The sequence below is a fragment of the Penicillium macrosclerotiorum genome (assembly GCF_028827735.1).
Source record: "Penicillium macrosclerotiorum strain IBT 26536 chromosome Unknown utg000014l_segment0_segment0, whole genome shotgun sequence".
Classification (NCBI taxonomy): Eukaryota; Fungi; Ascomycota; class Eurotiomycetes; order Eurotiales; family Aspergillaceae; genus Penicillium; species Penicillium macrosclerotiorum.
The window spans coordinates 188,768-211,302 of record NW_026643093.1 but is presented as its reverse complement, the minus strand read 5'-3'; the positions used below and the strand labels follow the sequence as shown (position 1 = coordinate 211,302).

Below are 22,535 nucleotides of genomic sequence, written 5' to 3'. Positions count from 1 at the left end.
TGAGTCGGATTCTTCGTACAGGATATCTAATGATCGACTTGGCCCCATATTGAGGGCCAATGTCAGGCCAGATCGTCGGGGGACTACGCCTGTGAAAGTTTTAGATCCGGATTTATCGCCGTATGCCGAGGAATGGCCCCCAAATATTATGTGGGTAATCATATCTGGAAGTCACAGCGAAGCTGGGTAGGTATCAATAGGATGTCAACGCCTAAGGATTTTGACCCACGTTGCCATTAATTCCGTGCCTGATCAACCGGAGTCTAACCGATGCCCCTATATGGCTGGAACCAAATGGTCAATAGGATAGGACTCCATTGACTAGGTCCAAGCTTGATAAAGAGATAACTGGACCATCGTCTTGCTAAAGCAGATAAACGATGTACTGTTGTAACTTGAAATTATCAATTCATATGATTTTCAGGTTATTATCACTCAGTCGTGAAAAATGAAGAATTTCAAAGTACAAGCTCACGCAACGAGGAAAACAAAAGTAGAGATTCCAAGACGTATGTGCAGATATAAAATCTGCGAAAATGCCAACTGATGAAAACGAAGAGCCAAAGAGAATTGCAAAATCGAATTGAAACCGGCGCAAAATCAGGTCAACTGCCTCCAAAAATCATTATCCAAATTTCAACCTACCGAAAATTCTGTAAAGCCATTGATCATCATTGCTTGCGCTGTTTCATCTGAATCTGTCGTTTGTGCTTGGGTGTCCATTACATCCTACTTGTAATGACAGTGCAGCTATCATGCCGGATCTGTCATCGCCTCCGATCAATACTGGTATCGCTGTGTGGGATTCGCAGGCGGGTGCTGGATGGGAGGTTGCTGGTCGAAGAACGGCTGTTGTACCGAACGTGGATTGCGCGAATGATCAGTCTGATCTTGTCTCAATGTGTGCCTATCCGTAGGCACAGCATGATAATAGGTCTCCTGCGCCTGCGCAAGCCGTGTCTGCTGTGTCTGCTGTGTCTGCACATAGCCATCGTGCTGCATCTGCATCGGAGCTGGATGCACCTCCCTTACATGCGAATAGTTCGCGGGGTATGTCTGAACCAAACGTGGTTGCCCCTCACGCGGATCCCGGCCTTGATAATGTTGAGTTCCCATCGCTGCAGGAGAATTCTGGGTTGCAGTGGGTATTCTATGTGGTGAGACCCAGCTGCTGGGCGCCGGACTTTCGGCGCCCGGTCTAACTGGTCTGACGAACGAGGGCATGTCGGTACTTGCTTCCTGTTGCATATCAGGAATGCCCCGCGTCCACGAAGAAGCCTCTTGTATATTCCGTGCATCGGCAAGCTGTGCCGTTCGGCTCTGCTGGTAGGACTTTCCGCGAGAACTGCTGGCATTTTGCGTATATTTGGGGGGAAATACAGAACCTCGGGTACTTCCAGATAACTGGATTGGTTGATCGGAGTCGTTCACAGCGACGTCGAAGTCCGGGGGATCGTTAGATGAGTCCGCATTTGCTATCGGAGTCGGGCTTCCGGCAAGCTCTGCGCCAGAGGCTGGTCTCTGCAGCATGTTGGGACTGCGTCCCTTTCCTATTGAATCCATCGCTGCTTGATGGTTGATGAAGCGGGGGAAAGGCAAGCTAGTCGTGACTCAACAAAAGTACCTCGTTCTAACTAGCGCTCGACCGTGGGGTCTGGGCTGATCGACATCCTGCTACATTAGACTAGTGCATCGCATTGGGTCAGCGTCGCCCCTCACATGGCGGACTAAAGTCTAGTGCTCTCTCTGCTTCCTGAGTGCAAGAGAAGGAACCCGGCATCTCCTGTGGCTCAGAAAAAGTGAAAGAAAAATATCGAGCGAAGAGACTGATAGGTATAGACTGATAGGTATAGAACTGGATGAAAACACCATGAATGCACGACATGTTGGGTTTCTAAAAAATAGACTCAAGTATTTACAAATAAGATATTCAGAACCAATACAATAGACACAATCAATACTTCGGTCGCTTAGGGGAGGGTTTCTTTTGAACAGGTCCTTTCAGACCTGAGAATGCCAGGCACTCGATTTTAATTAGGCACGTAAAATCACGACTATTTAATGACTGAACCGATACCGGATCTCATTCTCGCTTTTAATTTTACCCTCACATTCCTTGAAGAACAGTCGATATTCGCATCAATTCTCAGATGGGACGCAATATCAATAATTTCCCGCCATCAAATGGACATGAATTGTCTCTTTGATTCAATGGTTTGCAAATGCCAGCTATAGGCCGTACTCGTCGGGTCTGATGAATATTTCGAACTTGAATCAGCGCTCTCTGGCTTTGGAATCAAATTATATTACTTACTCGATCTGTTTAATCATTTTTCTGTTATCCTGCATGGGAACCCGGCGGTGAATATTGTTTGTCTTGTTCTGGTGCCAATTTACTTCCAGAAGCTCCCCCGCCCTGTAAAACGAGACAGTCGTTACCATCCATAGATCCGTAGTATTGCGCCTCAGTACGTAGCTCTTTTTTGACCTCATTGCCATGGCCATCGTCCTGATTTTTCCACTTCGGGCGCAGCATGTATTACCTGTCTAGGCGGAAACCTATTACCAGGCGGTAAAGGCTCTAGACCTGCCCCCGTAGGATGTTGGAAGCTACCAGACTGCGCAGAATTCGGGGTCTGCGGCGAAGATATCGCACGATTTGGTCCGACCGAGCCAGATAACACAAAGGGACTGGGTTTGGGAATATATCGCGGAGGAAACGCAGAGCTGGACAGGTGGACTGGCTGGTCGGAGCCGCCTGGTGCGGATTGATGGTTGACTGGGCTGTGAGTATAGTTTGCCGGAGACGCTGAAGTAGAGCTCTTTGGGGAGGTTGCTCCAGACCCAGCTTGTGGTGGCCCTGTAGGCGTCCTCCTAGGCGTGTTCTCCATCGAGACAACCGGCAGGACTGGATGGTGCGGAGAAGTTGCAAAGACACGAGCAAATATGACGCGAAGAGGCCCCTTGTCAGTACTTGTAAGGCGGGGCTGATCAACAGGTCAAGTGGATTGTGCCAGCGTGGCCGGCGTTTTCAGCCTCAATTCACATGCCGTCATAATACAGTTAAGCGAAGCACAGGGATTATTTTGAAAGGCGTGATATATTGAAATCAGTTCGTACAGGTGTGTACAAATATGAACAGATTAGAAAAGAAAAGCAAAGAAATATAACTCAAACCAGGCAGACGCTCCATCTATGACATGTAAGACACAAAAAAAAGAGGAAATTTTTCAGATACTTCAGCATCAGGTGGACTCAGATGAGCCCGGCATATACCAGCAGCATAACTATGACCCACAAAGCCTTAATTGTCCACCCAAAACTTCATTCGGATACCCATAGCCGCAAGCTCAACATCCAGGTATCGCAGCACACCAGGCACAGCGACAACAGTAACATTATCACCACCGATATACCGCAGTCCATCACCATCCTCCCAGGCCTCAGCCCGGGAATCCATGAAGGATGCCTGACGGGCACAACGACGGCAGCGCACAATACCGGCAACACCGCCGAGAGCACCGCCAGATGCGCTCGCCGCTGCATTCTTCTGCTGGTTCGGCGCGGCCTTAGCGGCTGCGGCCGCAGCGCCGGGATTTAGGGCGGCGCGACGGGACGTGCCTGATCCGGAGACCGCGACTTGGGTGGAGAGGAAAGAGCCACAGTCACGGCAGATCCAGGCGTGCTGGGCATCAGAGCAGTTCATCAGACGGTCCTGCAGCAGGAAGGCAGCACCGTGGGCAATGAGCGAATCACGCTCCATCTCTCCAACACGGATACCACCTCCCTTGGCACGACCCTTGACGGGCTGGCCAGTCAGCGCGTTGACGGGACCCGTCGTACGCACCTGGAACTTGTCGTTCACCATGTGACGCAGACGCTGGTAGTACACGACACCCATGTAGATGTCAGCCGCGAACTCGCGGCCCGTGATGCCACTGTAAAGTGGCTCATTACCGTAGTAGTTGTATCCAGCCTTGCGGAGCTGGTGTCCGAAGTAGTCGGTTGCGGTGTTTTCTTCGGAAAACTGGAATGGGGTTGAGTCTTGCGGGTGGCCGTGTAGAGCGCCGGCTTTGCCGGCCATGGATTCGATCATCTGAGCGATGGTCATACCTGGAGAACTGTTAGTCTGTGGTCAAGAGGTTATGATGTCAGGGAGAAGGGAGATCCTCACGAGATGGGAAAGCGTGGGGGTTGATAATCAAATCGGGCTGCATGCCGCTCTCGGAGAAGGGCATATCAACGGCAGGCCAGAGCTGCGAGCAAACACCCTTCTGACCGTGACGCGAGGAGAACTTGTCACCGATGATAGGCTTACGAGGGATGCGGTACTTGACGCTGAGCGATTGGATCGGCTCATTGCCGTTCTCTGATCCCATGAGGCGGATGCTCTCGATGTACCCGGCCTCGGCGTCCTTGTACTTGAGGAAATGTGTAACTCCATCGACGTTGACGTACGAGTCCGTTGAGGCATCGTAGCGCACGTTGTGGTAAGCTGCAATCTTATCACCTTCTTTAACCCGGATACCGACATGCGGCATGCCGTCGCTATCGATGATAGCTTTAACTTCGGCCTTGACCTCATCACCCGGCGCGAAGCCGAACAGCTTAGAGACTTCACGCTTAGACTTACTACGGCGCGAGTCACGCTCAGCCAGAGTGTGCACCTTGGTCTTGTAGATAGTACCGTGACCGAAGCCGCGCTCGTGAGAGGATTTGTTGATAATCATGGCGTCGTCCATGTCGTAACCGGTGTAGGAAATAATGGCCACGATGGCATTCATACCGTTCGGGAAGTTGTCCAGGCCGTAGGCGTTGTACAGCGGTGGCCGCACAATCGGCGTCTGACCGGTCTGCAAGCGGTACAGCTTGTTATCTGTACGGTAGGCGATCGAGGTACCGGGCGTACCCATGGTCTGCTTGCTCATTTGGCATTGGTACATGTTACGGGGAGACTGGTTATAGTCGGAGAAGGGAGTCATGTTGGCCACAATGGAGAGAATATTGGTCGGCGTGAATTCGATGTGGGTGGATACGCCGGCGATCAGGTCATTCTCAACACAGGCAATCTCCATGAACGGCTGCTCGAAGGGACCAACGTAGTCCAGCTCATCCAGGGCGAGGTACTTGACGGGTCGATACATTCTCGCTGATTGGGAGAACATGTAGATACCAGGGTATTGCCCACCGTTGCTGTTGGGAATGTATCCGATCTCCAATCCACGAGGAATGTCATTTGTTCCAGATACCTTCCAGTAGCGAAGAGTGTCATGGATCTTTTGGGCCTGCTTGGGCGAGCAGAAACCGATGATACGGCCGTCCAGCTGGACAACGACACTATCCTCGACTGCAACCGACGACTCGGGCTGTACGCCAAGTTGAACGAGGATTCGGGGCAAGTGAGAGACCTCCAAATTGTCTGTGGAAATCAGACACTTGTGCGCCAAGTGGTTCAGCAGACCACAGGGAGAACCATCAGGAGTGTGAACCGGGCAAAGGAAACCCCAACTCTCAGGCAGCAGCTTACGCACAGTGGTTGTCTTCAATTGAGCGAAGAAACTACCACGATGAATCATGCGGAAGTGACTGATAAATCGATAGAAGTTGATCTTCTCGGCAATGACGGTATAACCAGATGTCTGTTGCAAATCAAGACCAGTGGGACTGACCAGGTTGCCGGTAGAGAGGAAGTACTCGAGGGCATTGCCAATGTTCTCGTTGGACCGCTTCACAATCTTGGACAAGAAATCCCGTTCGAATGAAGGGTCTGAGAACCTAGCGCCGTTGTTGCGCATGGACCAGTCACGGGCAATGGGACCGAAAGACCGCAGCCACTCCTCAATACGTTCCTTCAGGATCATGCCGTACAGGAACCCACCGAGCAGGATTTCCTGGTTGGAAACCGCGTCAGGGTTGTCAGGAGCACAGTCGCCGGCAACCAGAGCGTACAATTTCCGGATCATGAAGATGATCATCTTGAACTTATCATAGTCCTGGGTTTCTGTGACGTTGTGGTTGCCCAGGTGAGGGAGAACGACCTTGCGCAAAAATTCGGTGCCAACGTCCTCGTCGGACATGTCGGCGGGCACACCAAGAACAGGTCGGAAGCACTTACCCAGGTGAGCTCGGCAGTCATAGCGGCTGTGCTTGTTATAGGCCTGGTATGTTCGGAGCAGAAGCTCGACACGGTCCGTCACGAAGGTGTTCTCCATGCCCTTCGAGGTGGCACTGCCGACAAGGTGCTCAAAGATCTCGCGATCGTTGGTCTCGACCAGTGCCTTCAGGATCATCATCACAGGGATGAGAAACTCGTTTTTGCGCCAGGAGAAACGGAAGGTCACGTTACCGTCCGAAAGGTAGTGCAGCACGTTCGTCTGCGAAGTCTGATCGGGCCGAACCGATCGTATTTGCACACCGAACTTGGTGTAAGTGTGACCACGCTTGACGAAGGACCCACGGATAATCGACATGGGAAAATTCCTCTTGCCGACGATCAGCATTCGAATCAGCTTCTCATTACCGTTGACAATGAAGTAACCACCCAGTTCCTCCGACTCCTCCTTGCGCGTGACGAGATCCTCCGGAGTCGCCTTTTCGAGGTGGCAGCGGTTGGTGCGCAACATTATGGGGACCTGACCCAGCTCGCGCACCGACTCCATCCAGTCTCCATTGTTGATCTGGTACTCAAGACGCGCGCGCAGCTTGCCACGGTAGGTCGAGTGTCGCTCTCGGCACTCGGAAGGGTAGATATTGCGGTTCTTGTGGCTGAACTTGTTGGTAGACGGCAGGGTCGGCTTCTCCAGAAAAACTTCTTTCACGCGAACATTCAGACGGTTGCGCTTCGGGGCGCGGCGGCCTTCCGCCTGGCGAGCTTTCTTTTGTTCAGGGGTCTCGGGTTCGCCGTCGAGGAAAGACTTGATGCCGATATCCTTGAGACCGGCCTCCAGAATTTTGCTGTCTTCAAAGAGAGCATTGAACGAGTCGACATGGGGCTTGATGGATTCGGCCAGTGACGGGTACGCGGTTTGATCCTTGGGCGGGTTCTTGAAAAGGTTTTCTCGTCGCAAGGAGTCGAATTGAACCGACCACTTGGTGTCGGTGGGCGCAGGAGCCATGCTTGGGGAGCTCGCGGACCTGGTCCAGCACTAGTAGTCGAAGAGGGAGAGAGAGAGAAAAAAAAAGGGGAAAAATCGGAATTGTCGTCTTCGGGGCGGCCCTCGTGAGCAGTTGGAGGGGAACACGGGCGACGAAAGCAATGAGCCCTTCTGCCGCAGCCTCCCAAGGGGGTATACAAAGAACCGAGGGAATTGCGCTGGCAATGGCAGCTTGCTGAGAGCAAAGATGGGCTACTTCTTGGGGAAATTTTTCGAGGTGGAGCCGGTGCTATCATCACGTGGAGATATGGGACTCTTAAAGCCTGAGGCAGGAACAGGGCCGATGGCTTAGTCATCTGAACGGCAGTCTTGGCATTTGGGGACTTTGAAGTAAAACCGGGTCATCCAGAGACTCGACGCTCGACGTGGATTGTGTGTATCGCGGGCGTCAACCATCTCCGGGGGGGGGGAATCGGAACGAAGCTGGGTTACTCGTAGTGCACAGGCGGTCCTAGATCGCGGGCTTTCCCGCCGCCCTTGCCCTCCACCCCACTCAGCCTCTCCGTCAGCCTCGACCGCTCGATCCTCTAGGCTTCATCCTGGCCGATTGAAGCGCTAGTGAACTCCGGGTTCTGGGTGCGTTCTGCATGCGCCGTGACTGCGCTACGTCAGGCCGCGAGCCTAAGCGCCCCTCAAACGGCAGCGGTCATGTGTGCCCGTAGATCTCGAGTATTTCCATCCTACTACGCGCCGTTCAAGGGCATATTGTCAAATAGCGCTCAGGTCCCTTTTTCTTTTTCCTCCCCCTCCCCGTCCCTGGGTTTTTGTTCTGAGTGGGGGTTTTGGTTTTCGTGTGTTCCGGGTTTTGGCATCTGGACTTCCAGGACTTCCACCTTCAAACGTCGTGTTTAGCCGCGTCCACCTCCAACCTCCGAACTTCTCCTTCCGCCGGCCAACGAAGCCAACCAAAACCACCCCAAGCCAACAAAGCCCTTGTATCGCGCCTCGCAGCGACCCCACTCCGAGCTGGTCGCTGCCCACAATCTGCTTTGAACTCCTCCCCGAATCCCCCTTCTTTCCCTTCGCCCTCTTCCGTGCTTCGCTTTCTACGTGGGTATTGGGTATTGGGTATTGGGTTTGTGCATCTGTTCTGGATCCCGCCTGGAGATCGGGAAACCAGCGTCATCGCCTCGACACCGCTGGACCTGGGAAACCCGGGCACCTGAACCGCCCGAGTCCGCCGCCAGCGTCCTCGTTCGCGCTCTCGTTTCCTCTTAGAAATTCCGCCTGCCCCCAAACTAGCCCAACATGGCCGGGATCTTTCGCTCCATCTATGACTGGCTCTTGAGGATGTTCTGGTAAGTGGGCCGTCGCCGACGGTTCTCGGGAGACCAGCTCCCGGCCCGTCCCCGCAGATGAAGCCTGCTAATACCGGAGGGCCTGTTCTCCTGCAGGGCGACGGAGATGGATGTCACCATGATCGGCCTGCAAAATGCCGGCAAATCCTCCTTGCTGCGCGTGCTGGCGGTAGGTTTACTTCCCCCCCCCCCTTCTCCTATGTCTTTGTCCCCTGGCCCCTTTTCATGATTCGCCCCGCCTCCGCATACATAACTCCGAATCGTCTGCTGATCTTCTTGTGCGCAGGGCGGGGAATTCACGGTCGAGTAGGTCGCTCCCACATCGGCGGTGCTTCGTTGTCGTCTGCTCACAACCCCTGTCCTAGTTCCATTCCGACCATCGGGTTCAACACCAAACGAGTCCAGAAAGGCCATGTGACCCTCAAATGGTAGGATCATCCCATCGGTTCCTTCCCTCCCTCCCGTCTCCTCATGGCGTCGCGAGCAAGGGCATAGGTAAACTAACTGTCGCTGGGTTCGTAGTTGGGATCTGGGTGGCCAGCCTCGATTTCGCCCAATGTGGGAGCGGTACTGCCGGGGTGTCAATGCGATCGTGTAAGATCCGATTACATCGCTCGCGGCCAAGCGCAAAGTCTCTGTACTGATCGCAGATAATTAGATACATCGTGGATGCAGCTGATCAAGATGCCCTGCCGGCCGCCACCGAGGAACTGCATGAGCTGATGAACAAGCCCACCCTCGATGGTATTCCGCTCTTGGTGCTGGGCAACAAGTCAGATCTGCCGGTCAAGCTCTCAGTCGACGAGCTGATCGATGCGATGAATCTCAGAGCCATCACCCACCGTGAAGTCAGTTGCTACGGGATCAGTGCAAAGGAGGAAACTAACCTAGATGCGGTCTTGCACTGGCTTATCGCCCGTGCGAGCCGATGAAACGTATAATTTTTGCCCTGCGATCAGCATCACCCAGGACTCGAATCATCGTCCTCTCCCTTTTGCTTTCATTTTTCTCCTCTTTTATTTTTCTGATCTTGATTCCTCCATTCGGCCGTTGAGAGCGATATTTCCTGTTGCCTCTGCTTTTTTGGGGGACTTTTCATTTCCTTCCCTTCTTTGGAGAGCGTGTTTATATCCCGTAGACTCCTAGCGTTTTTGTTTTTTTTTTTTTTTTTGGCTCGCAGCCCCCAGATGTGACGATGTCAACGACTTTATGCGGATTTTGTTTCCGCTCGATTTTTTCTTCGTTTTTTTTTTCCTTTTCTTTCTTTCTTCTTTCAGCTTGGGAGCATGCAATTTGGGATCGGAGGCCCGGTGCCAGTTCTCCCAATCAAAACGATCTTCATCATTCCGCGGTAAATGAGCAATATATCACCTGTTTTTTTTTTTTTTTTTTTTTTTTTTTAGTTTCCTCTTTGGTTGCAGTTCAGTCGCATTTTTGCAGCATATTGCTGATCTCTGATCTCATAATATCTCTCTGTTCTTGATTGATTTTGTGTTTGATAGCCTTATGCGGGGTGTTTCTCAGACTTTCAAGGAAATTTCAAGGGTGGGAATGGGCCTTGCGGTCACTGGCGTGAAGATTGTATTTCAAAAGTCCGAGTAGCAAACAAGATGGCAGACACGCTGGCGTTTGCCGGGCATAAATAAACGGAACCGCACACGGACCAACTGATGCGTTGTCCTTGCAGCTGAAGGGCCCCGAATCAGCAGGCCGCCCCTTCCCCGCCAACACATGAAAAACAAAAAAAGGGCCACGGTGAACTACAGTACATGAATCCAGGTGGACCTGCGCCAAGTACTGTATCGAGCTAGTCGTGCTATCTACGAAGAGGAAGGCTATTTATAGGAAGACCGCGAATTAGATCAGACCACAGCTCAAATCGCTACATGCTCGAAGGCCGAGCAGCAGATGACCGAGTCGGGCGAAGGCAAACCATATGACAGCCGTAAAAAGCTTCGTCTGCAGAACAAAAACGAGATCTGGAAAAGCTTCGTGTCAGGCATGTTGCACTCGATCCCGGCCGGGGCGCCATCGCCTGGAGGACGGGGGATTAGAAGATGGTGACAAGGACGAGACCACGGTTGTGCGTTGCACTAAGTCCTAAAGCACGTGGCATTTCCACGCAGCTCTCGCATCTGCAATTGACTGGAACCCTTATCGGAGACTCGTAGTATTCCAGCAGGATACCAGAAGGCTGCCTTCATTTACCATGATGGCAAATATCCCGAATAAATACTAGCGATATACAACCAGGATAAAAGCTAAAATTTTAGTCCATTTCATAGGACTTATCTCCTCAGTCACAAAAAAATCTATGTTTGTCAGTTCATGAAAAGGTTTCCAAAGTAAGAAAGAAAGAAAGAAAGAAAGAAAGAAAGAAAAAAAGAAAGAAAGAAAAAAGAAGCAGATTAAGATATCTTGAAATTTCTTGCTCGTCAGCTCTTGCTCCGATATCCAATATCAAGAAATCTAGGGGTCAAACTTCGACTAGCCCGGAAATTACAAAGCTAGATCTGGCACTGAGTTCGCGCTCCATACATCCGAAATTGTACCTCTCAGCCCATATTTTGAGCGATATTCAATTCGACATATTCACCATTGACGCATTGTCAAAGAAAACAATTTTATTCTGGTATCGGTTATTAAAAAAAAAAAATAAGCCACCGGAATACAGCTAATTTCTACAGGAGATAATCTCAAAAATGATCAACTACTAACTAGCCAAACCAGAATCTTACTGTAATGGCCGTACCTCCGAAAATGATATTCATATCGTTTCAATCCTGCGAGGATAAGTTTGTCCTTTGTGAATTTTTATAGGTAATCACCTAGATGGTTCCCCAACTGCGACAGAATCATGGTCGCATTGATTTAGCTTTGGCCAGTGGAGGCTTGTTGTCGTATCATCATGCAGTCTGTTCTGTCTCGGAAGCGTAAACTGGATGGGTCCTCTTATCCGAGTCAGGACCCTCTCCCGTCTCATCTGAACAAGGATCACCCTCCTATTGCCAGTCAGCCCAAGAGACGGGCGATGATCGAGCTTTATTTGGGGATTTCAGATAGGGGTATCCGCTTTTTTGACTGACTTGGGAACAGGAATACACAATTCAGTATGGCCACAGCGAACCTCTCACGGGGGCTTCCTTCAGTGTCGCCCGGGACAAACGGACATCCCTTTATCGCTCTCGCACTCAACGCTACTAGGTTGCAATATCTAAGTGGCCCTATCTATGGAGCAGGTGGGTAAACCAGTGTGGGTCGACTATGACCAGGCAGCAGGCCAAAACCACTTCACGGTCCAGGGTCCAAAGATCTTAGCTGAGAGGGATGTAAAAACCATGTAGATCATCCTCTCAAATCACAGGGAAGTAAATCTAGGTATAATTGTCGCCAGAACTATGGCGACAGAGCCTACTGCTGTATATATCTACTGGGCGTCCGCTGATTCATTGAGTACACCTTGTTTGAGTTGATTTTGAAGAAGTGGTGAGAAGGGAATTCAGGGAGAGTCGATCAAGTCAGCCGAAGAGATCTCCTGAAGGATCAGATAGTCAATATTTCGAAAACAGTATGCTGAAAGTATCTTCCCGAAGTTTGAAAGGCCAATCGTGGAGAGTCAATTGGCCGAGTGGAAATTTGAACACCTAGGCACCCCACTATCCACTACCCAAAGCCGCTTGGTTGTGTTTTCGCTGCCATGAATCGCTTCATCTCGATCTGTACACGCAATAGACGCCGCAAAATCTTTCCAATTAGGCTCTTGGAAATTAGCTCCAGGGCACTATTAGTGCCTTACACCGCCCCCCCAACCCTTCCGGGTTGTGGGTGCGCCACGCACAGATGCATAACCACACACAGACGCATAATTTTCTCCTATCTCCTATTTTTTGCTTCCCTATCCAACACCACCATCTAAATATGCCTAAGTTCGATGAATCTCGTATGGCCGAGGCCTGCCTAGCTGCATCACGCGTTGAGAAGCCGAATATAGCGCGTTTAGCACGCGAATTTGGTGTTAATCAAAGCACTCTCTATCGCCGTGTTAAAAAAGGATCAGGGCCTAATACAGCTAAACGCAATGCTAAACAGGCCCTAGAAGCCTATCAAGAAGAAGCCTTGATTCGCTGGATTCAATATATGAACGATTGCTATATGCCTATCACTCCTAGGATACTAGAAGCGTGGGCGAATCGTGCATGCCAACGCGTCGGGAAGCCGTCGGTTAGCAAGATGTGGGCGTATCGCTTTATTAATAGGCTTCCTAAACATCTTCAATTAGGGCCTACTAAGCAGTATACGAAGGAATCAAAGCGAATACTAGCAGAAGATCCAGCAGCATTACAGCACTGGTACGATCTACTAGCCCAAACGATCAAGAAGACAACGCCTGCTCGTCTAGTCTATAACTTTGATGAATGCGGCTTTCAACCAGGCGAAGGAAGGTCTAGAAACGTTATATCTACTACTACTACTACTACTACTACTACTACTAGTAGTAGTAGTAGTAGGAAGATAGTAGACCTTCCTCAGCCAGACCAAGGCGAAAATATTACGTCTATCGAGTGTATAGCTGCCGACGGGTGGCAGATGGAACCCTGGTTCATCTTTAAAGGCAACGGCATCTTTATGGAATCTTGGTTTAATCAAACAGAGAACCTACCACTAAGAACTACTATTACTATATCGCTAAACGGTTGGATAACCGATAGTATAGCAGTTCAATAGCTTCGATTCTTTATAGAATCAACATGCGACCGTACGAAATCAGGTGAAAAACGTATCCTAATATTCGACGGTCACGGTTCGCATCTTACATTCGAATTCCTATACCTTTGCGAAGAGAATAATATCCTACCTATAGGATTCCTACTACATACTACACATCTTTGCCAGCCGCTAGACGGTAAGCCGTTTCTAAGCTATAAGCAACACTTCCGCTTAGCGAATAACGACTACGCGTTTTGGGGTAGAAGCCCTATCGGAAGATCAGAGTTCCTTCGAATAATCGGTGATATTCGGAATAGAGCGTTTAGCCAGCGAATTATTCGTGAATCGTTTAAAGATCGTGGGATATATCCAGTCGATAGTAGAAAGGTTATTAATAGCCTTCCTATCCAAGATCACCTAGGTCTTATAGCGCCAGATCTACAACCGCTTCATTCAACGCTTCATACAACACCTTCACCACCACCTATATCTTCTTCTAGTATCGACAAATCGCCGCCTAGATCTATACAGGATCTAGAGAAGAATCAAAGGAAGATTGCTAGATATCAACAAGAAGATCTTACACCTAGGCAGCAACGCAATCTTGACCGGTTATTTCATCATAACAAGATTGCTATAGAGAACCCTAAATCTAGCGAACGATACTATTCGCAAGATTAGGGAAGCTCAACAACCACTACAGCGCCCAATCACTAAGCGCCAGGTTAAAACACCGCTTAGCAAAACAGGGGTACTCTCTATTAGAGATGCAAACCGTTCTATTGCTAAAAGAAATGAGAAGGAAGCAGAGGCAGAGCGGAAGCGGGTAAGGAAGCAGTGGAAGAAAGCGTATGGAACATCACCACCACCAGATCCTACACAGGAATCCCAGGCATCATTAGATAGAGCAGAGGAAGCACGTCAGGAAGGTAATATTTTCTTTATAGATACTAGTGGTATGCAGTAGTAGATAGGGGAAATAGGAAAAATTATGCGTCTGTGTGTGGTTATGCATCTGTGCGTGGCGCACCCACAACCCGGAAGGGTTGGGGGGGGGCGGTGTAAGGCACTAATAGTGAATACCGCCGTGCAGCTTGTTCTATGGGGTCATCAGACTATTGACAAACGCCACAATTTCCTCGGGTTTCCGGCCGGCGCGCCACTGGTGGCATGGAGGGTTCAATGAGGAACCAAGACAGTCCCACTTTGGGCCCCTCTGATGGGTATATCTATAATTCCGGGGGGCTCGTGAGGTCGAGTCCTCAATCCTCAGTCCCTCGAAGAGAAGAAGAAATGAAAAGAAGAAACAACTATTGCTAAAAAAATGAGCATTCTGGAGTATAGGGATAGAAGCTACGATGCCCCTGTTTCATCTAGAGTTTCAGTTGGGCATATTTGCTCTGGGGTTTCTCGCTCTCGTTCTCTTTTGTTTCATTTTTTTTTTAATTTCGTTGGTGTGATATTGAGTGGTCGGGATCAATACTGTCCGCCCTTGACCTAATTCATTCGGTTCAGAAAAATTCGAGGACGATGCGGTGTGGGAGTACATCAAGTTAAAATGGGTCAATAGTACTTTGTAGATTACATGCACTTATGGACGCAGGAGGTAAGGGAGATCGATAAAACGAATATCTGGTACGGCACCTGTGATTCGGCTTCATGTTCGGCCTCGGATGATTTTGCTCACCCATTCTCGGACGCCTGAGGCCTGACTGAGAGGTTTCTGGTGGAGTCAATGAACTTGAACTTGCGAGTGCCGCAATCCGACATCAGCCCTGCGCCTCGGTAGGTGGGGTGTGATTGGCTGTTGGGCGAGTACACCCGGACTGCGCCGCCACGGAGCCTCGGAATACGTAGGATGGCTACGTATGCCGTAGACGGGCCGGAGAACGAGAAAATGAGACACTGTAGTGCGACGGCTCAAGAATTGTCTGAATCGCGACACAGCGGAGGCCTCTCTGCAGCGTTCTCGCCTCTCAAAAGTGTGCGAGGGAGGACGGAGGACGGAGAAGAGAGGGAGTTGCAAAGGGAATCGCATGAATCATCGCAAACCTGCAGCCTAGTGCCAAGACCCACTCCCAGCCCCATTGATTGACATCCGCTCAGCCACTCCATCACCTATTTCTCTCTTCCTCTCCTTTGCTTCTCTCTCATTTCTTCAAACAGCCGCCATGGCGATCATTCCGCGATACTACTGGTACGTCTTCTCCTCGTCTGCCGCTCGTCCTCGATCTAACCTGCTGTTAGCTACGGCTATGACGACTGCTATAGCTCATCCTGGGACCGCTGGGGTCGTTGGGTAGCATTTGGCGTCATCGTGGGCTGCGCGCTCCTCCTCTTCTTTGCCTTTGCGTGAGTTTTTCTCTGTAACCCCGGTCTTCCCAGTCCCGCTGGCCCCTCGTGGTCCCTTGTGTCTCTTTCCTGGCTCGCAGGCCATCTGCGACCAAGATCCTCGTGAACGTGTGTCCCATCCCTGCATCCGTTGCTGACCCCGGCTACCTCCAGATGCTTCAACGCCCGCCGCCGTCGCACCCACGGCCTCCGTCCATACACTGGTACCGGATGGATGGCGCCGCCGCCCGGCAATCCACCCCGGCAGCAGGCTTACCAGCAGCCTTACTATGGCAATGATCCCTATTACCCACAGCAACCGCCCCCTCAATACTCTGCCAACCCTCAGAATTACGGCTACTTCGGCGCCCAGAACGCTCCTGGCCAGCAACAGAATGGCATCGAGCTTCAGTCCCCGCCGAACGCGCATGCTGCTGCTCCGCACATGTACAGCCCTCCCCCTGGGCCTCCTCCCCCGAAAGCATGAAGCCGTTCTTTAACCCCGGAATGAACGAGCTGAAAGTCGCCGGTTTCCTTTCTCCTCTTTTCCAAACGTCCTTTGCAACGAAAGCCTCGAGTCCTGCGGCGTTATGACTTCTCCCCTTTTTTTGGAATCTTGGTCGATGCGTGACTGAGATTGGTGGTTTTTCATGTGTCCATTATTCCCTTTATTTCCATGTCATGTCAAAGATCACTTGCATGAGGAATTTGACCCCCCTCATCTTTTTAATGCCCCTTATCTATTTTATTTTCCTGAACCCCGCGCATCCGTTTCATGTTTTAGTGAGGGCAGGATGAACATTCTAACCTGGCTTGGATGATAAGTTCGCAACTTCCCGCGGCTACTGAGACGGATCGTGATGATGAAATCGGTTAATGCCTTGATACACCTTTCCGAAGATCATTTCAATGAGACTTTTTTCAAATATGGAAAAAGAAAAACACACGCTTCATCCTGAGCCTTCGTAGGACAGAGACCTGGCCGACTTCCACGTCAAGGAGGCCACGCCCAACTTCCCAACTTCTCAATCTTCCAGTAGTCCTACAACGCTCCATTCCCCGTACTCCTTTTTGCAATTGAGGTTTCGAAGTCGGTCTTCTTGTTGGCCACCTGCCGATGTCTCCACTTGAAATATTTGAGTTGAATGAGCCTCCACCAGCCTTGGTGCCTGGGGCACCATCCAGCCCTAGACCCGCTCCCCCGATCTCCGCCCCTCCGCGTTGTTTTTCTCGCATCCAGACCCCAGGCCCATGGACATCGACGACATTCTCGCTGCCGTGGACCGCGGTGCCGGTGCCAGCCCGGAATCTGCCGCGCTGGACCACCAGCTCCTGACGCGGTTCTGGGTCGCCGAGCGCGCGGTCTCCGAAGTGCTGCCCTGGCCGGCGCCGCTGATGGAGCGGATCATGGATCGCGTGCGCACACAGGTAAGTCGAGGACGCACCGGGTGCACAAGTGGAATTTGGAATCTCCATTGTGAGAAGCACGCTCAAGAGCCAGTTCGCTAACTCCTTCTCTGGCCAGATCGAAACAATCGAGGATCTCGCCGCGTCCTCAGCCGACACCGACATGACAGCTTCCACCACGCACCACACACACAACCCAAACCTCAACCTCCGACTCTCCATCCTGCAAACGGATCTCGCCCGCACTCAATACCTCCTCCGCAGTCTGCTCCGTGCCCGGCTGGCCAAGCTCACCAAATTCAGCATGCACTACCTTGTCCAGCTCGCCTCGCGCAGCAAAAATCCCCTCCTCCCCTCGCAATCCACCGCACCCTCCCAGTCCAGCACCGCCGCCAACACCACTCCGCAAGACTCGGTCCCAGACATTTCCGCCGTCACCGATTTCGCTCCGCTCTCCGAGCCGGAAGCCAGCTTCATGCACGCGCACCAGACCCTGCTGGCGGGGCACTTCGGCGGCTCCTTCATGGGCGCGTTCCCACGGCAGCTGCGACGGCTCGATGACAATGCCGGCGGCACGAGTATGGTGCAGGGTCCTGAGATGCGGGAGGTTGTGTTTGTCCGTTGTCTCGGGGCCGAAGTGCCTGTACTCCTTGGCGGGGATGACGGGGATGATCTGGAGTATGGGGCGACGATGCGGATGGGCGATGTCTGGGTTGTGCGGTGGGAGGGCGTGCGAAAGGCGTGGGAGAGAGGAGAAGTCGAATTGTTGTGAAGGGGAGAGAGGAAAGAACCCTTCCTGACTTTTTCATGAATTGGGGCGTTTGCTTTCTTCTTGTCCCCCTTTTCTTATACGAGAAGCTCAATGGCGCTTCCTGTTTCTACCCTTCAGTGCGCCGTGGGATTATGGCCCTTGGGAAGGATAGTATACGTTTGTCGGAGTCATGGCATTCGCTGGCGTTGGCGTTTTCCTGGTTTCTCTTCAGCTCTGTTTTTCATTTGGCCTGGCCAGTGCCTTCTTTTTCCTCTAATGGGTGCATAAAACTCGATACGATCTCATGACTTTGTCTAAAAGAAAAGTGATATTTTTTTTCTTTCGAGCCAATATGCAAAAATATATAGCTCGTGTTCTAGTTCTTGACACGTTAATTGCCTATCTTCATCAGTATCCCACTCGTCCCTGTAGATTTAGAAAAGAAAAGTCCTTGACTGAAGTATTGTGAATTTTGCTTCAACTATGGACATTGCATAAGGAGTCATGCCACCCAAGAGACGCCAGTCGCTAAACTCAGAAATAACAAGAATGAGACCATGAAAAGCGCATGAAAAGAAAAGCAAAGAAAAAAAAAAAAAAAAAAAAAAAACCAAGACAGCAACCAGGCAGATGCAAAGAACCGGGGAAATGCATGGATATCATCACCATCACACGGAGACTCGTGAAAGGAAGGGAGGGTAGGGCGAAGGAATAGGAAAACCAAATGGGAAGAAAGATCGTCGTCGATTGCATCGGGAGGTACAAATACCCCAGCTCATGCTATGTATCCGTATGTGGGTGGGTCCTCGGCCACACGCTCCAAGTACTCGCGATCAATCAGACTCTCGATGCGGCGCTTGAGCATGTTCACGTCCGGAGCGAAACGGACAGACAGTTGGGTGATGACCTCGGTCATGAGTTGTGAGTGGATGAGCTTCTTGCGTTGTCTGGAGAAGATCGGTTAGCCACATGGATCTGTTTGACCCTTGCTAGTCAGATAGCAAACTTACTTCATAATGCGGACGATAGCAGCCTCGATAGAGCCACCGCGCTCTTCATTCATTTTCTGTTCAGTCTCTTTCCGCTGTTCCTTGTCTTCAACTTTGTTGGCAGCGCTGCTGACGACGCCAATCCGCACCTTCATGAACTTGCTCTCGAAATCCTTGTTGAAGAAGAACTGGTCAGTGGGTTTGACGTCTTTGCTCATGGGCTCTTTCTTCAGGACTCGTGTCTTTGGGGCGACTGCAAGAGACTGTAGATTGCGAATGAGGTCATGCTTTGGGATGCGGGTGCATTCTTGGATTTCTTCGTAAGTGAGAGAGCTGCCATCCGGCACATCATTGAAGAGGATCAAAATGATGAGGGCATAGGTAGAGACATTGAGTTCGTAGCGCTGCACCTTTCCATTGCTTCGCACGAATGTAGCACGGACATCAGCTGTGCCCATGCTAGCTTGCCAGGATAACTTGCGGCCACTGTGTTTATCAAGGTAGAACTTCTCGAAGCTTTGCTTGAGCGTTTCCACTTCTCGTGGGAATACGCACGATGGCTGCACATGGCCTTCTTTCGTGTTCGCCATGATCTCCATTGGCCACATGGTGCTTGTCAGGACGTTGATTTCCAAGTCCACACGCTTCTGATCCGGGTCCACACTTCGCGCGATATGGTCTTTGTAGTTGGCGGTGAGATCTTCAGAGACTGCCATGTCCTTGAACATTGCCTCGATGCGCTGAGTGAACTGGTTGCCGACCTCCAGCTTCATCTTGGAGATCATCTGCCGTTCAGCATCCATACTGGCAGATCGCTTCATCAGGAGTCTGCGAGAGAGATGCTTTTTGTAGTACGTCTCAAACAGATCTTTGTCCTTAATATAGCGTAGCAGCGTGATGCCGTTATCCAGAAGGGTATCGACTTCGCTCTCTGTCTTTCCTTTAATTCCCTTTTTGAGATTTTCATCGAAGAAGAGAGAAAGGTACTCTGAGCTTCGTGGGTTCAGGTTGATAAAATCAGCGAAGCTGGTCATGATGGTGCTTTGGAGCCCTTGATCAGAGAGGAACGACTTCTCCCAGATAGTATCGAATCGGATTTTGAGGGATAGAATATCATCAACCCATCTGATTGCAGAAGTAGTTTGTTGATTAACGGGCTTTTCTTTTTCCTTGCTTTTCTCGGGCCGCTTCTCACTGCTCGCATCCTTCTCAGAAGCCTGTGCAGGAGGCGGGGCCATAGAGGACGCATTGATTTCCCTTCCCAACTCCACAATCCGTTTATTGACTGCCCTTGACAGTGCGTCTTTCTTTTTATCCACCCTAGCGTTGATGATATAAACGTTCCGCAGCGATTCCAGCAGATTATGGTCGAGCATGTGTCGCACACCTGTCCCTTCCAACCTGACGACCTCGACTATATTTTTGCGAATGAGCTCTTCATCGAGCAAATCAAGAATCTTCGGCTCAGTAGTCCATGCAAGCGTGCACTGGCACCGTTCTTGTTCCTCGGCGATGCGCTTCGAGGTGATTCGGCAGAAGGTCGCAGCATCACCGGTCTCTAACAATCGACGACCTTCAGACCTGTAAAACTCGGCGCTTGTGGAAAGAAAAGCTGGTTCAAACATAGACAAATAAAGCTTTGAGCCTTCCTCCTCAGTCACCGTTGTGTAGAGTCCTTCCAACATCTGAATGCAGTGTCGAATCAATGGTCGTTCAATCATGTGACCAGCACGTTCGAGCTGAATCATGAATAATATGGTGGATTCCAGAACGTTGCCAACATGAATATCAAGCGTAGGATCAAGCTGTGCGCGCAGAATGTGGTCTCGGAAGAGGGCCATGGAGACGACATAGATTGGAGGTTTGGAACGATCTTGGGAAATGATGCGGTCCTATGAGACTGGAATGAGAAACAGGCACCCATGATCTTCTCAAAACAATTTTCACTTACCATGTACATCAATACGTCTGTGATCATGCCCATACAGAGCTGGTGATCCTCCCATGCCTCCTTCAGTTCCTTCAAGAATTTCTCCCCCGCATCTTTCCTCTCGGTCGATTGGTCCTGTGCATCGGTGTGGTTCTGAGCTCGGATAAGAATCGGAGAAATAGAGTCAATGATCTTTTTCTGAACGTTGTTTCGCAACCAGTCCTCCTCAAGCTGTTTGACCCGTTCGTATAGGTCATCACCCCGCATCATCAACACAATCTTGTACGCATTCCGGTAAAGCTCCTCGAATGAGAGAGATGACGCATTTTTGGTATTAATTTCGTTCAAAGAAGAGGCAAGAACACTCCAAATTGCGTCGAAGTCGTCTTTTTGAGCCGATGCACCGCCCTGAAGTGGCTGTCAATTAGAGGTCATTTCAAGTCGAGGGACAACACATACCCTGCGAGGAGCTCGAATCTTATGACGCGCTCTCATAGCCGCCATGCTGGGCACTCACAAAAGAGACTGGGGTAGCAAGGAGAGAATTTAAATTGTGGAGGTACCAGTGCCCGCAGTCAAAAGCGCAAGCTCGTTGTCCCTCTCCGCGGAGGAGCACCGGAATATGAGTTGTTCCGATCCGCCGCCTTCCAGAAAGCTTCCTTAGAAGTGAGAGCAAGAACACTTTTATATCTATCGTCGATCTAATCCTTCAAACGAATTTGCAGCCTAGTTACACAGATCTCCAGTCTTTACTGCAAACTCCCATCTCTTTGCTGCACCATTCTTTCTGATCCCCTCACAGCACAACTCAGCATGCGCCTCGCCGCGTCACAGGGCCTCCGCCCTCTACGCTCGCTTCTTTCGCAGGCCTCTGTTCGCACCTATACTCATACGCCTTCGTCTCGTCTGTTTTTATCACAATTATACAATCCTCGGAACCACCAGAGACAACCAGCTCTATACCAACCATGGCACATGCGCTTTTTGCTCAGCTACCGCCAGAACTCGACATCCTCTCGTCCCCTGTCGGAAGAGCCCAGCAACAAATCCCAGACTGATGCTGAGCGCGAGAAACAGAATGCCGAGCGTCGTAAAAACGAGGAGGCCTACCAGATTGTATTCACCTGCAAGCCATGTGGCGAGCGCTCTTCGCACCGCATGTCAAAGCAGGGTTATCACCGCGGCACAGTCCTCATTCAATGTCCTTCGTGTCAATCGCGTCATGTGATGAGTGATCACTTGGGGATTTTCTTTGACAAACGTACCACGCTAGAGGATCTTTTGAAAGAAAAGGGACAGACGCTCACCCACGGGGTTGCTGACGGAAACCTAGAATTCTGGGATGACGGCACCGTCAAGAGCTTCGACTTGGATGGCCAGCAGCGCTTGGATTCTTCTTCTGCCGGTGAAAAGAAGTCAGAGAAATCCGACTAAATCGCTATAACATGCAAGTTTGATACTCTTTTTGTTATTTTCACGGGTGCATGCATATTCAGGGCGCGATCGATTTGGCGCTTGGTGCTATGCTTTCTGATGGAACTGTATTTTACCCCTCTCCACTCTCGGCATGGCAGGTTCCAGGCATTTATGAAGCCTAGTAGAGGCTATTTCGATGGTGTATAAAGGCTATATTTTTGTCGGCGTACCATGTGTATCATGATCTAATATCAAAATGTATACTAGTGTCTTAGATTCTCTCAAAGAGGATTGAAACTAAGCACCATTTTCAAGCCCAACTATTTCAGAGTTATCAACCATTGTTGTTGTATAGCTCGTTCAGTGGTACAAAATCGGGACCCTGCACTGTTTACATAGAGGCTGGAAAAGTTGGCCAAGAAACCGTATAGTAGTTTTCGAATTCAGTTTGACCTCTCACTCTTTACACTTGCTTCTCGGAAAATAAGTCTGAAAAACGCTAATTCGGTTAGGGTCACCGCTTGATTAATGGGGCAGAACTGCGGTGGTAAT

General features: G+C 50.6%; 7 protein-coding genes across 7 annotated transcripts; 4 read left to right on the top strand and 3 right to left on the bottom strand.

Moving 5' to 3' along the window:
• Positions 1-780: 780 nt before the first annotated feature.
• On the bottom strand, positions 781-1,530 carry N7462_011650 (uncharacterized protein; the record flags this gene model as incomplete). Its single annotated transcript, XM_057083364.1, has 1 exon — positions 781-1,530. One exon carries the CDS (start codon positions 1,528-1,530, stop codon positions 781-783), a length of 750 nt encoding a protein of 249 aa, XP_056927777.1.
• A 1,774-nt stretch (positions 1,531-3,304) lies between these two features.
• N7462_011649 (DNA-directed RNA polymerase I core subunit RPA135) lies at positions 3,305-7,115 on the bottom strand (the record flags this gene model as incomplete). Its single annotated transcript, XM_057083363.1, has 2 exons — positions 3,305-4,113; positions 4,175-7,115. 2 exons carry the CDS (start codon positions 7,113-7,115, stop codon positions 3,305-3,307), a joined length of 3,750 nt encoding a protein of 1,249 aa, XP_056927776.1.
• A 1,287-nt stretch (positions 7,116-8,402) lies between these two features.
• N7462_011648 (ADP-ribosylation factor-like protein) lies at positions 8,403-9,384 on the top strand (the record flags this gene model as incomplete). The annotated part of the gene is made up of 6 exons (XM_057083362.1): positions 8,403-8,452; positions 8,549-8,621; positions 8,739-8,758; positions 8,818-8,880; positions 8,975-9,046; positions 9,111-9,384. The coding sequence occupies 6 exons, from the start codon at positions 8,403-8,405 to the stop codon at positions 9,382-9,384; spliced, it is 552 nt and encodes a 183-aa protein (XP_056927775.1).
• A 5,946-nt stretch (positions 9,385-15,330) lies between these two features.
• On the top strand, positions 15,331-15,977 carry N7462_011647 (resistance to Congo red protein; the record flags this gene model as incomplete). The annotated part of the gene is made up of 3 exons (XM_057083361.1): positions 15,331-15,356; positions 15,407-15,511; positions 15,665-15,977. The coding sequence occupies 3 exons, from the start codon at positions 15,331-15,333 to the stop codon at positions 15,975-15,977; spliced, it is 444 nt and encodes a 147-aa protein (XP_056927774.1).
• Positions 15,978-16,741: 764 nt separating this feature from the next.
• sld5 (putative GINS DNA replication complex subunit Sld5) lies at positions 16,742-17,669 on the top strand (the record flags this gene model as incomplete). Its single annotated transcript, XM_057083360.1, has 2 exons — positions 16,742-16,918; positions 17,016-17,669. 2 exons carry the CDS (start codon positions 16,742-16,744, stop codon positions 17,667-17,669), a joined length of 831 nt encoding a protein of 276 aa, XP_056927773.1.
• Positions 17,670-18,423: 754 nt separating this feature from the next.
• On the bottom strand, positions 18,424-21,071 carry N7462_011645 (cullin family protein; the record flags this gene model as incomplete). Its single annotated transcript, XM_057083359.1, has 4 exons — positions 18,424-18,595; positions 18,659-20,529; positions 20,589-20,975; positions 21,027-21,071. 4 exons carry the CDS (start codon positions 21,069-21,071, stop codon positions 18,424-18,426), a joined length of 2,475 nt encoding a protein of 824 aa, XP_056927772.1.
• Positions 21,072-21,380: 309 nt separating this feature from the next.
• N7462_011644 (DNL-type zinc finger protein) lies at positions 21,381-22,001 on the top strand (the record flags this gene model as incomplete). The annotated part of the gene is made up of 1 exon (XM_057083358.1): positions 21,381-22,001. One exon carries the CDS (start codon positions 21,381-21,383, stop codon positions 21,999-22,001), a length of 621 nt encoding a protein of 206 aa, XP_056927771.1.
• Between the last annotated feature and the right edge of the window lie 534 nt (positions 22,002-22,535).